General features: G+C 37.6%; 1 protein-coding gene across 2 annotated transcripts in view; it reads left to right on the plus strand.

The window, feature by feature from the left end:
• Positions 1–17,927, plus strand: part of SLF1 (SMC5-SMC6 complex localization factor 1) — a 76,791-nt gene that overhangs the window by 13,620 nt on the left and 45,244 nt on the right. For both annotated transcript variants that reach the window (XM_084628514.1, XM_084628515.1), the window contains exons 4-9: positions 37–280; positions 4,552–4,714; positions 10,503–10,637; positions 12,337–12,390; positions 13,484–13,642; positions 14,831–14,997. In XM_084628514.1, coding sequence (XP_084484640.1) covers positions 37–280; positions 4,552–4,714; positions 10,503–10,637; positions 12,337–12,390; positions 13,484–13,642; positions 14,831–14,997 — 922 coding nt within the window. The remainder of the gene's footprint in view (positions 1–36; positions 281–4,551; positions 4,715–10,502; positions 10,638–12,336; positions 12,391–13,483; positions 13,643–14,830; positions 14,998–17,927) is intronic.

Here is a 17,927-nt window from a genome sequence, read left to right on the forward strand (position 1 = left end):
AAATCTTTTGAGGCTAACAGTTAATTTGCTTTCTAGGAAAGTGGATACTAACTAAGGACTACATAATTAATAGTGTTGAAAGTGGCAGATGGCTTGATGAAACAACTTACGAATGGGGATATAAAATTGAAAAAGGCTCCCATTATTCACCTCAAATGCAATCTGCACCTAAAAGATGGCGCGAAGAACTAACATGCTCTGGTGCTTTAGGGGCCTTCCACAGATGGAAAGTTATCCTCCTTGTGAAAGAAGGTGATAAACGAAGGGATTCTATCACAAGGTAGGATGATACTACTTAAAGTTGAAATAATGAATGATAAAGTAGTTGATATAGCTGAATTACATTGTTGTTCTCCCTCTCCCATCCCAATTAATTTGGTCCGCAACAACTCCCAGTGCTTTAGTCTGCATGGCATACTGTTCCACATATTTATAATAGTTGGAACAGTAAAAATTGCTGGTTTTTCTCTTCTAGTTTAGTTTCTTTTTACTTAGTACTATTACCACATTGTTAACTATAGCACTTATGGTTTTATGCATATTTTAAATTAATAGCCTAGGAAGACTTCCTCTGCCCCTGACCCTGATTTGTTCTTAGCTCATATGCTCAGAGTTCATGCATTCTTTTATTTTTCTGTGGTACTGAAATGAAATGTCCAGAATCATATTTCATTTGTGTAATGAAGCTTTCTTTGAGTTGTATGTTACAGTCTACTATGTATCTAGCATTTTGTTAACTTTGATAAATGTTTAGATATGAAAATACCATTAAACTGTTCCATTACTAACTGTTCCATTATTATTATTTTTAAAATAAGGGCATCTTGGTCTAGTTCCACGTTTTTCCCCTCACTATTTTTGGACCCCTCCTCCCCCAAAACTGTAATGCCTAAATGCTCATGTTGAACTTGGAGAGGCAGGATGTGTGATAAAAGGGCAAGGAATACAGTTAGATCTGTGGTGATCTTAGTCTATTGTGAAACTACCCCCTTTTCTCTGGGATGGCAACTTGTCTTTTATTATATGAGAGTGGCAATCCTAGAGGAAAACAAGACTGTCTCATAGGTAAGAGTGAAATAATATGGTAAGTATGGTTCGACATATTGTAAAGCCACATTCTGACTGACTTGGGCCTTTTTTGTGTCACAGTCATGCAGCAGCTCCCTAGTGGTACACTGCTGCAGCCTCAGAACTGAAAAAACACAAAAACTTACTTGCATCATGGTAAATAGGGAAGATTCAAAAGGAAGGGGACAGAGATGATAAAGGAGTGGATGGGAGGAGAAGGGACTGAAGGAAAAAATGAGTTTAAAAGTGCTCCGTTGGCCTTTTGGGATCTCTAGCCACTTCTATCCCACTTTCTGTTTTAAAACAAACCTGGTCTTCTTTAATATTTTAAGACCTAGTTCTGAGATGCTGTCATAAATATAAAGGAAAGAGTAGCATAAAATCCCTCCTTGGCAGGTGTACTGAAGTGCCTTACCTGGAAGGGGTTAAATAGTTCAATAACCTAGTTGGCACCTGACCGGAAGGACCAATGAGAAAAGCAGATACTTTCAAATCTGTGGGTGGGGAGGATTTGTTTTTTGTTCTCTTTGTTGTTCCCTCTCTGGATGGAGGGAGAGACCAAGCAGGTACAACATCTTCTGAAAACATACTTGGAATGATCCATCTAAAATTACAGAAATTGTAAGGAAGGCAAGGAAATGCATTGGGTTATCTTTTGTTTTGGCTTGTGAGTTTTCCTATGCTACAAAGGTAGTTTTATTCCTGTTTTTGTCACTGTGAAGCTGAGTCCAGAGGGGAGTCCTCTGTGTTTTAAATCTTTTTATTACTCAGTAAAGTTACCTTCCATCCTGATTTTGCAGGTGTGATTCTTTTACTTTATAATAAAGTTCTTCTTTTAAGAACCTGATTGATTTTCAGTGTTCTAAAGACAAGGGTCTGGTCTGTGCTCACATTGCTAACCAATTAGTTGGTATATATTATTCTCAAACCTCCCCAGGAAAGGGGGTAGAGGGGCTTGAGGAGATATTTTGGGGGGGAAATAGGGATTCCAAGTGACCCTTCCCTGAATTTTTGTGTAAAACACTTGGTGGTGGCAGCAATACCGTCCAGGGACAAGGAAAGCAATTTGTGCCTTGGGGAAGTTTTAACCTAAGCCTGTAGAATATAAGCTATGGGGGTCTTTCATGCGGGTCCCCACATCTGTACACCAGAGTTCAGAGTGGGGGGGAATCAGGAGTGCATCAGGTGATTATTGTTGCACTACTTGGGTGGTTGAAGGAATTCTGCCTTCAGCCTCATGCCCCACAACTAATGATATATGTTAAAAGCTTTATGATCTGTACCTTCTTGTGACTTATTGCTATGTTATCAGGGTCTGCTAAAGACTCTCCGTTCCTTACACCAAGCAAGTTTGAGCTCAAGCATCTATTAGGTAGTCAACAAAGGCTCTGAGATTAAAGCCCCATTACACTAGGCCTAGGTGTAGACATGGTCCTGGCTTGAAAAGCTTATATTCTAAAAAGACAGACAATATAAAAGGGTTGTGGAGGAGATGCTATACAATATTATATGCACATATACCTGTCATATTTGATTTTTTTTTTTTTCTCCAGGCTTAGGAGTAAGGAAGCAGGAAGAAATTAAGAGTAGGTCAGTACTCTTGTTGCAATTACAACACTTGGGCAGGCAGGGGGAAAGCAAATATGACTCGTATATGAGCATATAGAAAGAATCCTTGTAGGGATTTAAAGGAAGATAGGGTAATAGTCTGACATATCAGTTTGGAGAGTGATCACGGCTGCAGCTTTCATCCAAGTCATTTTCTAAAGCAGATTGAAATCCAACTTAATTTTATATTTGTAATCCATTGTCATTTAACAGCAGGTTCCTCTGTCAGATTAATCTCTATAGATCAAACAGTAGAGATCTGAAAATCCCAACTCCTGCTCATATGAGACCAATGTAATTCCCCTGAAGACAAAACCAAATTTTTTCATTCTTATATGGCCTAAGCTCCTTACAGGTCTCATGTAGCTCTCTAAAACTACCTCAAGACAGGCTGTAATAACCACTAGTATTTTCTCCTCGAGGTCTTTTGATCCTCATATCAACATTAACCTAGGTTACTGCTAGACTGAAACTTCCTTTTCTTTTTCCTTGTAAGTAGGTAGTCAGCCTGCATCCAGAAATTGTGGGCTATGACCTCATTCCAAAAGAGAGAGAACCATTAACATCTAGTTTATTAAGTTGTATATGGTTTCTCCTTTCTTGGCAGGGGGAAACTGAGCTGTCCTGTGCCCTTCTCAAGCAAAATATGTTAAGTATTGCTTTAATGGCAGAGGATATAAACAAGCCAATTTCCTTCTTGTCAGGGAAAGTAAACAACCACTATTCCTGACCTGTGGCTTTACCATTCCACTACAAGTTATCATTGTTCCACTTCCTCTTTCTTTGTTGCTGTCCCAGCGAGATACAGCTGACTACCTCTCCTTTTAGCTTGCCAACTAAGGTGCTCTTTACAAAATGAGACAAGTTTTCTTCCCTCGTCCTCAGTGTCTGGGTACATACATCCTGCAGCATTTCTGAAAGACATTCTGTTCTCTCGCTGGAATCTTAACCTGGTTCTGCAAATCCCTATTTGTTAAGAATGAAAATAACCTTTAATAGCAACTACATCAGCAAGACAAATGAACTGGGAGTTGTGTGCATCGGGGAATCTGTATTTTTTCCCAAGACATTACCATACAACAATCTGGGCATCCCTTTACTTATGCATAAAAGCACTGCAAGGCAGATATTTTGCTTTCTGAAAACATAGCTTTCAGTCAAGTGTCCTACAGGTGCCAGTAACTTTTAAAAAGGATTGATTTTTCTCTCTCTATCAGCTGTACATAACACTACTATTTGTTTGTTTTGTTCTCTTCTGCTTTTCTTCAATTATGACTAACTTAGCTTGTGTGCGAGAGAGAGCGAGATAAAAGTAGGTGATCTTTTCTTAGAAGTATAAATTGCAGCAGTATACCTTTTGAAGTTGTGTATGGGGAAACAATTACAGGTAGCAGGCCAGAAACATTAACTGAGCTGTCTGGGTATTACATTAGGTGTGACTAACTGTACTGCTGTGGAGTCATTCCTGCAGTGTAGGTATATCTTATGAAAGTTCCAATTTACAGGTAAGGAAAACAATTCCCCATTTTCAGTAAATCCCTCTTTATTTAGATAAAGATACACTAATTCTCTTGAGCTGTATTGCAATAAACCATAGTTACTGTAATACTAACTTTGATCTTTATAAAAATGCACTTGTAGAAGCTTCCTAAAAGATGAAGAAAATTAGTATTCTCTTCTAAACTGAGAATATAGTTCTATCTAGTTGGGTTACGTACTTATCTCAGGGCTCTGAAGTGCTCAGTTAGCCTGCTAAGGAAGGAAGTGTGACTTCATACCTGCCCATTTTCTGTTAATTTTGGGTGCATTGTAGCTTGTGAGCATTAAAAAATACTTTTAAAACAAATTTAAACTATTATTATTTATTTATTTAAGAGTTCTAGAAGCTGGAAAGGCAATTATATATCCACCACAAAAGGAAGTGAGAGCTGTTACTCATGTATTCACTGATAATAAAAGTGTCAGCATAGAGAGAGAGAAACATCTCTTTGAGGCTCCATATTATCCTGTGCAATACATAGGGGATTATCTTTTTGAGGTAAGTAAAATAAATATTTTTAACTGAAATTAATGCTTCATTAATAGTGGATTGTCAAAGTTGCAGTATGTTCTAATCAATAAACAAAAGTGAAAGGGATGCTGTCAACTTTTTTTAAAATGCACTAGTGTGTTTTTGTTTTTGATCACCTTTTAAATAGCATGTGCTAACTTTTGGGGGTTTTTTTAAGTGTCCTTGAGAAGATTGTGTATAGCCAGGTTTTCTGTTCTGCTTTTGGTTGGGTCTGATAGCAGCACCACCAAGCACCCTCTTTCTCTGTGCACACACCTGCCTACTATCTCTTCAGTTGCTGCTTATTCACTGCTGTTACTTGTAAACATACTGTTAGAGCTACAGGTATACACTTTGAGCAGTTCATGAAAGCGATGCAACTGACAAAACAGTGAAACTAGCTATTCATAAAATGCCAAATGAAAACTATTTTTTCCCCTGTAATTGTTTTTCTAGTATCTAAGTACAAAAATATCAAATGGAAGTGGATTTTTTTCAAGTCTGACAATGTCTACTTAACTGCATTAAAACTGTACCTTCACGCTTCAAACATCAGTTTAGTAATTTACCTTCCCCACCCCCATGCATGAACTCATACTTACCCTGCATTTTCGTCCAGATCATATAACATTTTAGCATAATTTGTAAAGATTCAGAAACTTATTAAAGCAAAGGCAGCTTGCCAGTGTTAATTTGGACCAGTGCCTAGTAATATTGTAGCAGTTATGAAACTGAAAAGGGACTCAAAATTTGTAGTTTCACAACTTCGTGTCTTGCTTTTCACTCAGCACTTTGCAAAGCTAAGTCTTTAGTACAGTTTTAGGAAAAAAAAAGTGATGAATGTTCTACAATACTATGTGAAAGACCTGGGGCCGTGTCTGCACTACAGGAACTATATAATATGTTGGTATAACATGGTAGCGTAGACACAGCCTACAGCAAAAGAAAAAGGATTTTTCCATTATTGTAGGAGTATCACCTCCTTGAACAACAGTACTTAGGCTGGCAGAAGCATTTGGGGGTTAAGTTAGTATGGCTACAGTGCTTAGGGGTATGGATTTTTCACACCTCTGAGTACCACAGCTCTTTTGACATACATTTTAATTATAGAGTAGGCCTTAGTCTGCTCTCAGTTTCTGCTCTGTAACCTTGGCCTAGGAATGTTTTCTAGAAAAGAAGTGAACATGGTACATTTGAATCTTGCTCCCATTGAGGCCAATGGTAGAACTCCCCTTTAATTTTGTTGTAGCTGGATACAGCCTGGACTCCTGCAGGGAGTGTTCCATGCTGACTTGGATTGATTCTGTAGTCCAATTAGGATCTGCCTTATTTGTCCCAAGGAGGAGTTAGTTATCCAGTCCTTTTAGGCCAGGGAAAATTGTGGCCGCAGCATGAGGCTTAGAGGAAGATGATATGTAAGGAAGAAAGGATGCAGAATATTTCCATGCTAGGAATCTAATGTGGTATTTATATGCAACCTTACAATGATAAACCAGCATGCTACAGAGAGAGATTTTATTAAGAGAACTTTCAAGTATCTAAGTGGTTATAAACTGTGACATATTTAGACTTTTGGCACCTTAGAGACTAACAAGGTGCCACAAGTCTTCCTTTTCTTTTTGCAGATACAGACTAACACGACTGCTACTCTGAAACCTATACTTAGATTTTGTCTGTTAGATCACAAATAAATAGAGGACTGGTGTAGGGAACAGACTCAGTTTAAAGGCCTTGTAAAGGAGAATTCTTTTTTAGTAGCCTATTCATATTCACTCTTTCAGAATAGCAGTGCCTGTTGGAGCACCCTTGCCCCCCTCCGGCATCTCCCCTCTCTGTCGCTGAACATTTTGATGGCAAGGCTATAAAAGGGGGTGCTGTACTTCAGGGGCTTCTGTTACTTCTAACTGTGACAGCAGATTGATCAGGAAACTCACTGGATCTTTCGGACCTGGCTTCATTGGAACGGGTTGGTCTCAGTACCACCTTAGCTATCTAGTTATCCAATCAGTCTAGTTAAGTTAGATCAACCAGTTAGATCACCTGGAACTGGCGTTCTTTGAGAATACTGCTGCATATTTACATTTTCCACCCTCCTTCCACAAATGAAGTGAAGACTCGGAGGAAGAGGGGATGTGAGGAGGTCATAGAAGGAACGGAGATTGCTGGAGCACAGCACTCCCTTCTATAGCCTCAGCCTTAGAACATTCAGGAACAGTGAGTGGTGAGGGAAGGGCATAAGAGCTACTAAAAGGTTCTGTGCATCCTAGGAGTGTGCATGTGAAGAAGTCACATTAAAGAACTCCACTTACAGGCAAGTGACCTTCATTTTATCATCTTGTTTTTGGCTGAATCTTATCCTTCTTAAAACAGTGTATCACTAAAATTACTTGGTTTCATTTTGACATTGTAATGCCATCTCCACACACTTGAACTGAAATCATTTGGCTTGAACTTGACATTGTGACAGCTGTACACTTACACTAATCTTATTTTGCACTGTGGTCTGAAGTCATACTATGGTTTTCAGAATTTTGCATTAAAGCTTCCTATGGGATGGTCATTATGAACTCAGTTTCCTCTATTGCTTGGCACTGTGGCAAATCAGCAAAGTTCATAAACACGAGCTTGATGAAGAGCACATAAGCCAATAAGACTTCTCTCATGCTTAAAGTTAAGCACACATTTGAGTGCTTTGCTGAAGTAGCGGGGATGGTATCTCCAGAACACCCCTTCATGGCAGGGCATGGCCCTGTAGGCACCCCACCTTCAATGTCCAGTAACTTTCCACCACCAGAAGTATCTAAAACAAGAATCCCCTTCTGGAGTCTAACATATTAACTCTTTCCACATAGTTTCCAGTGACCCTGCAGACCCAAACCCTTCCCTTTTGGCTAAGGGAATATACAACTTTCCTTCCAGGGCTTGTGTTGTGCTTCTCCCTCTCTCTTTAAATTGCTCTGCACTGGTTCCACCTCAGGTGGCAACAGTCTTTCAAGAAACAGAACTAAAAACAAAACCTTCATAATAGTTCTTCCTCCATGCATCTCTGCTGGGGTTCAGTCTTCCTGCCTCCCTCCACAGCGTGGAGGCCAGGTCACACCACTGTAGTCCTTTCTCACCATGTGTCTCACAGACTCCTGCAGGAACCTTCTTGCTCTCTGAATCTCTTTCTCTGATGAGGGAAGACACCTTATTTACTACTTTCTTTCCCCAGACGTTGTCCTGGTTGGCTGAAAGGAAGGGGAGCCTTGCCCCACCCAAACCACGAGGTCCCAGTCTCTTAAAGATACAGTTACCTGGGTTTCCCTAGGCTCTTAACTATTCGCCCAAGACCACTTACTCTTCCTCAGCATCTGCTCCAGAGCTCCTGTAACAGAATTTGGCTGGCCACAGTCCCCAGTACCTCTTAAACAGGGCAGACCACTTTGTTACAGCAGGATTGGTGCTGGAGTGCTCAGCACCTTGCAGGACTGAGCCCTAGTTTATTACTCCTTCAGAGCTAATGTCAAATTCAAATAGTGATCAAATAACAAGGAATGTGGCCAGATCTACAGAATAGGGGATTCTATCTTGAAAAGCAGTGACTCTGAAAAGAATGTAGGGGTCATAATAGACATGCAACTCAGCATGAACTTCCAGTGTGATATTGTGACAAAAAGGGCTAATATGGATGTATAAGTAGGGGAGGTGATTTTTACCTCTTGATGTGGCATTGGTGACACCTATACTGTAAAATTGCCTCCAGTTCTCACATCCCTGTTTTTAAAAAATGATATTGATAGTTTGGAAAGGGAACAAAAGAATATCACAAAAACTTTTGAGGGCTGGGAAAAATTCCTGACAGTGAGAGACTTAAAGATCTTAGTCTGTTCAGTTTATCCAAAAAAAAAAGAGATGATTTGATTATAGTGTATAAGTACCTTCATAGGGAGAAAATATTGGGTCTAAAAGTCTCTAATTTAGTGGAGAAACGCATAAAAGAACCTATGACTGGAAACTAGAATTTGTCTGGCTTCAATCAGAAATTGGGCATAAATTTTGAACAGTAAGGGTGATTGGATTAATGATTAAACGATTGGTTAAAATTAATAATTAACATTTGGTTAAAATCATGCACTGAATCTTTATGAAATGTATTTTCCCTATATTATACAGTATCTAATTAATTAAATTTGTAATTATTTTATAACAACAATGGACTAAATTGTAGCTTTGCCAAAAGACCTGTGTATGGAACAGTGTGTAGTTAGACTGTGATTCTACTAAGAGAAGAGTTTAAGACCTAGAAGTACTGGCTGACTTGGAGTACCGGTTAATAAGATATGGAACCTATGTTACACTAATAAAAATGATACCAACAGGATCTTGAAAGAGGGACAAGGCAAAATGCCACGTTTATTGTAAATACAACAAAACATTACTATATGCAATTTCTATATAGATCCATTCACACACACACAGACATTCACACCGGTTCTGCAAAGAGGTTGTTATGGTTACCAGCCTAGACGTTGCTCGTGCCAAGTCATTGGCCAGGTGGCATGGACACGAGAGTGGAGCTGAGTCTTTGTCAGATGCGCATCCGATGCTCCTGGAGGGTGGTTGCAGAACCAGACTCAAAGAACACAGTCCCTGGGTCCAATTTTTATAGGTCTCTGGTTCAATACAAGTCTATGGAAGTTGCTTCATCATGCCGAATTTACAATTGAGATGACCATCAATCAGCAGATAGTACATCCATGACAGCTAGGTGTTATCTTCTTGTTCTTCCTTGATGCATTTTGGGTGGATTCCGGTTTGCCCTCTGGGAGTCATCTGGTTATCTCCACCCTGCATATTCTTCGGCCCATCAATACCAAGGTTGTAATTCTTAGGATTAGGCTGGCACCATTTACTAACCAATTATTTCCCTGCTTCAGGCTTTCAATTCCATGCACTCATCATTCATTCTTTTACTTAACAATACAGTCTCATGACTCTTTTGGTTTTAACAAGTTTCATCCCACTATTTTTCCTTCTTTGGATACAAAGATTTACATAGGCATGACAAGGGGCCCCATGGGGGAAGAGGGTCAGGGTGTTGCTTCAAAGAACAGCATTGGTTTCTCAAAGTTCTTATCATTTTCCAGCACAGACTCTTTGTGCTGTACCGGCCATTCTTATTATCTCCTTGCATAGTTTATTGGCTCACTCCTTGTACCAGCCTGAAATAATTAGCACTTTGGCCTTGCATTTGTTACAGAATGAAATTCAACAGCGTGGAACTGATGTTCATAACTTTTTGCAATACCTATACCTTTTATCTATCTTTATTTCTACTACTACATAATTATAATTCTATCATACTTAACTTTGAGGGTGACCCAACACCTTTAAACTGTAGGTTGCCAGTTGAGCTTCGTCACTGGTAGTCAGCCACTGGAAGGGATTGACATCTGATCATATTTTGTTGCCCTTTATGAAATTGGGGCTTTTCTAGACAAGGAGTTATTCCAGAATAACAATTCCTGATTAACTCCCTGTGTGAACACTCTTATTTTGGAATAAGAGTTCCTTAACCCCTGGATTAAGCGAATTCAAAATAAGAGCTTCCACAGAGAATTAATCAGGAATAATTATCTTTTAATTTTACCCCCTATTTTAGTCCAAAATAATTTTATAAACTTTATAAAAAATATATGCAAAAATATCTATAGAGGAGAAAAAAGGTGTAAGTAGAGTTGTTCTAGACAGCTGTCTCTGTATAAACAAGTTTTAAATCTTTTGACCTTCACAGAATGAAATACAAAATATTACTGAAGATAACCAGATGAACCATCTTTTAGCTGAACAAGAAGCCAGAGATACAATGTCTGACATGCAACTTGTTGAAATGAAAAATGCATTAATAAAGCATATATATTTTGCTCAGGTAAGGAAAAAACCAGGACTGTACAAACTTTTAATTATAAAAATGTAATAAAATTCTCACTAGGTATATTTGCCCTTCAAACACAAATGTAACAAAGATAACATTAGATTTCTTAACATCTGCATAAATTGTAACAATATATTGTAATTTGTAAAGTTTACAAATTCTATACTGTATTTAGTACAATACTATCTTTTTATTACCAAACTAAGGTCCATTCTATTATTAGGTGATTGTTTTATATGTGTTTAGTGAAAAAAATGATGGACTAAATGAAATATCAGTGGTAATACCATAGATAGCTAATTGGTCATTTTATTGCATTTTGGTTTTTAACTGTCTCACAAAACAGTGGACTGGCTTTTAGTCTTTCAGTGTCTGAACTTTAAATAGCTATATTTATATGTTCTTCTCAAAACCAAAGATATCCCTAAACGAGCAACGTTTTGCTGAGCATTATGAAACATTCCACACAGCAATAAGAATTCATGTTAGGGAGAATAGAACTTAATGCATTCTACCATTTTAATAATATCACAGATTTAATCATGAAGTGCATTAGGAAGTGAGGGCATTATTTCATATTTAGAAAAATGAATAACTAATTGTCTTGAATCAGTACAGAATATATTACCAGCATAATATACTGATTGTTATTTAGTAGTTCTTATGTGAGCCCTAATACAGCAAACACGTTTGTAAACTTAGACTTATGAATATATGGGTCTTCAGGAGCAGGTCCATGATATTTATTAATACTTGTTGTATTATTATGCAGTGAGGTATGTTGTCAATTTAGGGTTGCCACACTCACAAAAGCAAGGAATAAAAATTTAACCCTCTAACAGTAAATATCCAATGCTCTTCTACCCACAGGCACGTGATTTATTAACTACCATACATCACAGACCATTCACTGCAACCGTACCGCTGCCCCCATCTTTTCCTTCCTCGTACACACCTCTTTACCCGACTATTTTTTCCCTCCAGTGCTAGTAGTTGTGGATGTTTGGTGGATACCTGGTTATGATAGGAGAGGATAGTTTACTAAAGGGTTATGCACAATGATGAGTGTGTGCCCAAGAGGATTATTGAAGGCTGGCATTCCCAGGGGGGCATGCTTTTTTTTTTAAAGGTGCAGTTTTTTGTAATGTATCTTAATAGGACCATAGTGGTGACCCCTACCTGGATGTAAAAATGATTTTACATTTATATTTAGTTCCTTTTGTTTCATAGGCTCCCAAAGCACTTTATGTCATAAACACCAGTGTATATACAACATCTCACCATTGGAAAAACAGAAAAGAAAATAAAGAGTATGCTTAAGTGCAAATTAGGTATCTTAAACTGACCCTGTCTTCACATAGCAACAGTTTAAAACAAAAAGTGAAGAATAATGCATTAATTCTAGTTGCAGGACAATTTAAATTTGAAGAATGAAATTGCCCAGATTATTGTTGACGCAGGGCATCTCTTGTAGAAGCCTACTCTTGTTAAAAGTTTCATAAGTAGTATACCTTCGGTTTCTATAAAATGAGAACTAATTAGATCTCCATGTTAAATTTGCCTTTATTTTTTAACCACTGGTTAAATATGTTTTAACATTGATGTATGTTTTGCTGGTCATTAAATGTAGTATTTTGTCAGTATCCAACCGAAGGGTTTTCATGAATGCCCTTGATTTACTTCTATTTTACAGACTGTGAAACAGAAGTCTACTCAAATAGACCAACTGAGTGGATGTGGTACAGAAGTAAGTACCTGTAATTCTTGATTTCTGAAGGTGTAACATATAGTTCAGCACTTATCCAATCATCTTCCCTGAATTGAGGGATCTGTTTTTTGGAGCAGGTTTTTCAGTTGATAATTTTTCACCTCTCCCAGAAAGGAACTTGACAGTTGCAGGCATTGGAAATCACTGTGGTTTCCATTGTGGGTGTGATTATGTGAGGCACCCCATGGCTTTAGAAATTTTATTCTGTGGAAGTTTTCTACCAAGCTCTCAGAAGGCACACCCGAAAGAGTGACGACTTCCTACAATATATACCCTTAGGCTATGTCTACATTTACAGTGGCATGTACAGTATGTTCTGTATAACCCCAGCACAGGTATAAATAAAGTGTAGACAGTGAGACGCTGCTTAGGCGAGTAAAGACACACCAGAACCTGAGGGTATATACCCTACATGACTTCCTACATGCCCTACAGTTTTTAGCAGTGTAGCATCCTGCTGCTGGAGCAGTTCTTTGTGGTGGGTGAAGGTTCTGGCTGCTACCCACTGCTTTCCCCCCATCAGAGCCTTTCACTGCCATGTGTGGCTACACACTGCAGTGTAGACACTGCCTGCGCTTCACTGCAGCATGTAACTATGCATACCCTACGTGCCAGTGTAGATGAGACCTCAGAGTAAGTACAGTAAATTGCTGGGGCTTAAATAATAATATACTATGACTCAATCGCCTGAGATGATAAGCATATCCTGCAAGGTACTGAGTGCTTTTAGTGGGAGTTCAAATAGTAGCGGTTAGGAGCAGTGAGGTCCTTGCAGAAGACATTCAGCATATCAGTGGATTGCACTATAAATTAGTAGTTACTTTAAATTAGAACTGTTGTTTTCTATATCTTAAAACAATTTCTTACCTTGTTATATGATGAACAAAAGTATATACATACTTTTTGGCCAAAGAAATTTTGTATAAAGATTCATAAATGTTTCCCTTTTGTATCTAAAGGGACTAAACTTTTAGTTGGTTCTCATTTTTCTTTTAAGAAAGAACTATGTTTATAAATCTTTTATTTAGCCATTCCTTCTATGCAGTTATTCACAAATATTTGCCATTCCTAGGTTAAAACTATTGACCTCTCCAGAGGTATATTGTGTATACTTGAAGGACTAGTAGAAGGACATTTCTTTACTGATGTAATCACAGAACTTGCTGCTACTCAAAAATACTCCATCCCTCCTGTGCAACTTCTTCATTCTCTTCTAGAGCATATGCTACAGGTGAGAACTAAAGGCTTGGTCTTTCGCAGTATTAAATCAGGGGAGGGAATGTAAAAAACATGGTCTTAATCAGATACCAACAATATATTTTAAAAAAAGAGTGTCTTCATCCATGATTTCTTTAACCAATGTTCCCTTAACCACTACTTCATCAGAATATACTGTGAATATATTGTTGAAAGAGTCAGATCCCAGCATACCATGCAAGACAGAAAATTATTCATTCAGATTGAGCAAATAAATATAGTCTTTTTCATACTGTCAACATTACCTCCTTTAGGACTATACTATCTACATTTATGCAGGTAACAAATTATATAGTAAGTTACATGTTTGTATCAACTGAGACTATAGTGTATATAAGGATAACCACTCTAAGACCATGGGGAATGTCCATGGATAAAAGTGAAATACTTGTGCATGTACTCGCACTCTCTCAACTTTTTCTCCAGTATAATTTATTTAAATAATTGAAAACAATCAGAAACCAAATAGTATTTTTCATAAGCCCTATTAATGTAGTACCCATCTTATTGTTAAATGCTGTCCTTATATGTAAATATAAAAACAGTTACAGAAAGGAAGGGTAAGCAGTGAGGTTGAGGCTTTCCAATACTTTGGTTGGCAGCAATAGAAATCTTGGTCTCTCTGAATAGCATAAAGATAATTTGGAAATAGGAAACAGGTCGGAACTGAAAAGAATTGAAAATTCAGGATTAATCAAATAGTGTAACTTGCACTGTTTTGGTATTGTGATTCTGCAAAATGAGCGTGACTTGCACATACACAGGTCTGAATTGGTATTTGCAGGCAAGGCAATGAGCAGGAGGGTGTGTATATATAAAGCAATTGCATACACACTTACACTGCATCATTCCCAACTCTGTAAGAGATAAAATTCACTGGTATAAATGAGTTAATATCAGAGCTGAATACCATTTTTGGTTCAAGTTACGCTTATTTTTTTAAAATAAATTTAAATTTACTTTTCTATGCAAATTACAATATTTTGCCTCTTATATTCCTCTCTCTCCCTTTCCCACATGATATTAAGCTAACATTTGTCATCTGTGAATTTGAATTTTGGATGAGTTTGAATTTAGGAGGAGTATGACTAACACAAAAGTTCTTTACTATTAAGTCTTTGGCCAGTACAGAACCAATATTTATTTCTTATTTTTAAAACAGGGAAATACAGACACAGTATTCTCTGCTAAATTTTTTCACATCTTGTATATTCTTCTTCAACTTGATCCTCCTTGGAAGTCTCCCTCGATGTTAAGATATTATCTGGAATTTCTTCAGTGTCCTATTTGCATGAGAGGAACATGGTCTCTGGTAGAGATGCTTGTGAGGTAAGAAGCAGTTGAAAAGGGTTTTTGTATGTTCTCTTGTTTGGGGGCTTCTCTCTCTCTAAAAGCTTAGCTAAGTGGAAACAATTAATATCACACTTTTTCAGAAAAAGGTCTCCTTAGTTAAAAATTATAGAATTTACATATAAAGCCCTATTATACGAAAGTCACTTTTTCAATGTACTGTAATTAGATCATTGTAAGTGAAAGTTTTCTATAACTAGAATAGCATTTGTACATTTCAGAACTTTATTATAAATTTCAATTAATCTGAACTCCCTGAAAATGGCTGTCACTTTAGAGAAAAATTATACACTTCTTGTTTCTCCTGTTCTTTGCATTTCTATATTAAATGTTTCAGGATAATTATTTGTATGTTGTGTGGCTTTTGACAATCTAGATCAATGTATATTACTACTGTGCTTTTCGTGAAAAGAAAAGGAGTACTTGTGGCACCTTAGAGACTAACCAATTTATTTGAGCGTAAACTTTCGTGAGCTACAGCTCACTTCACATGAAAGCTTATGGTCAAATAAATTGGTTAGTCTCTAAGGTGCCACAAGTACTCCTTTTCTTTTTGTGAAAACAGACTAACACGGCTGCTACTCTGAAACCTGTGCTTTTTATATCTATTTTGCTGCAAATAAAACAGTATAAATCTTATCTTGTCAAATATGCAGTTTCATGTTATATTTTCATTTTCAGCATGAAATTTGCAAACTTGTGTATTGGTCTTAATACACTATACAAACACAAGACTCAGGACAGCAGCCTTTTGGGTGCTTCCACCTGATAAAAGGAGAATTTCAGGTTTCTATGACTTTTGTGAACAGAAACTGATTAATTTCATCTCTGGAAAGAGTGACTGCACCTCAGTTCATCACTGTGATATCTTCTCTAGTTTAACATTTAAGTACTCTAATATGGCAATGTTGACCAGTATAGAAATGCATATAGGATTTTTTTGTTTAAATATATCATTCCATATTCTGAAACCATTGTAAGTATAAACTGTTGTTACACTCGCATACAAACTCCATTCACTTACAAGGAAGTCACTAAAATGCACATTCCTCCATTATTAAAGCTCAATGAAATCACAAGTCCAAGGGAGACTTTATCATTTGTTTTAATAGCCAGTCATCATACTATGCAAATGCACACTGACTCCTTCTCTCCCCAGCAAACTCCCTGGTACTTCCTAACATATAGCCAGCCATAATGCACATACCCAGTTCCTCTACATCACAATCAAACGCATAACCCATCCACCATGGCTACAACTGGGTAGTGTGGAAATCTCTTCCAGAGGTTTGCAGGGAAGACATGAATATTGTGTATTCATAGCCTTCTACCTTCCTAGTGCACTGTGTGGGGAGCTACCAGGAGGATGAATAGCAGTTTGGGGGACAGAGGTAAGGTGGGATTGTACTTCAGACTTGAGTTGGAAAGGTTATGCGTAGGTAGACAGGGACTCTGCAGCAGGCCTGGGGTGGGGAGCTAAGTCACTGTGGCAATCCATAAGAGCTTGAGCTGCCAGGTGCTGGTGCCTTAGCTTTGTAGCACACCAAGGCACTGGCTCTGTAGGGAGTCCTTGATGTGTTCATGTTTTCCTACCTCTCAGTCAAATAATTTAATACTAGCATTTCAAAGCTGATACACCATACTTTCAACTACAGACCGAGAAGACAGTTGAAAACTAAAATGATTATCCTGATGATGGGTAGAAAAGAGATTGGTGTGTGCTTTCTTTTTCTGTGGGTGGTTGAAAAAGAGGAGGCAACTCCCTCAATTTAAAAGCCATATGTTATGTACAGGGCTTGAAAAAGCCACTCACTCATGGCCAGTAGTAACCTTTCCAGGGTGAGTGAAAAAGAAAAAGTTGAATCTGTGTAATTTTGACAACTATCAATTTTGTATAGGAATGCTTTGCAAAGCACTGTTCTCAGGTGGTTTATTATCAAACCATCCTGAACAGAGAAGGAAGGCACTCAAACTCAGAATGACATGAACAGACATGGGACATTGGGCTAATAGGTGGCTTATACAATTCAATGTAGGAAACTTATGCTAATGAGGTTTTAATTCAAAAAGAAACCAGAAATAAACCCATCAATGTTCAGATGCTAAAAAATATCTGAGATTTGGGGATATAATTGTTGATAGAGCTCTTCAAATCTTTGGCAGAAGACTTAATTGGAGAAAAACACAAAACGAATCAGTGCTGGATATATCAAGGGTAGTTACTCTGCCAATGTCAAATTCCTCCAAAAATGTAAACTAGAAAAGATGTTCTGCTCTTGTCTTAAAACAGTTCATCATGTTGTTAAATTATGAAGTTTCATCAAGGCGTGGGTAAAATGATATGCAAATAAGATCTAATCATGGAAACTCTTACTCATGTGAGTAAAGGTTTACAGGATCCTGCTGTAGTTTCCAAAGTGCTAGGAAATCTTTTGGAATTAAAGCCTTTTTATAAATATTCTATTAAATACAAGAACTCTGCCCCTCCACAAGGAATTCCCTTCCTTCTCCAGTGCACAAGGAAATGTGCTAAATGCAACAATAATTTATCTCACACTATAACATGCACCTTTCATTAAAACTTTTTTTCCACAAAATAACACATGAGATCAAACACCTAATCAGTGACCATGCCAGCACAGAATATATATTTTAAAAATTGCTGAAAATCTGGCCTTAAGTCATCAATGGTATTGGTATGTAAATATACATTTAGTTACAATATATTAGAAACACAAATTAATGTCCTTTAAGTAAAAATTAATTTAGGTAGGACTCACTCTGTGCACTGTGCCAGCACAAGGCCTGTGCATTACTTAAATTCTACTAAAGGCTTCAAAATAGAACTGACATGAGTATACCTTGCGTTGGCCCTCCGTACACTGATGAAGTTAAACTTTTGTGCACAA

Source organism: Lepidochelys olivacea (genome assembly GCF_965140295.1).
Source record: "Lepidochelys olivacea isolate rLepOli2 genome assembly, chromosome: 5".
Classification (NCBI taxonomy): Eukaryota; Metazoa; Chordata; order Testudines; family Cheloniidae; genus Lepidochelys; species Lepidochelys olivacea.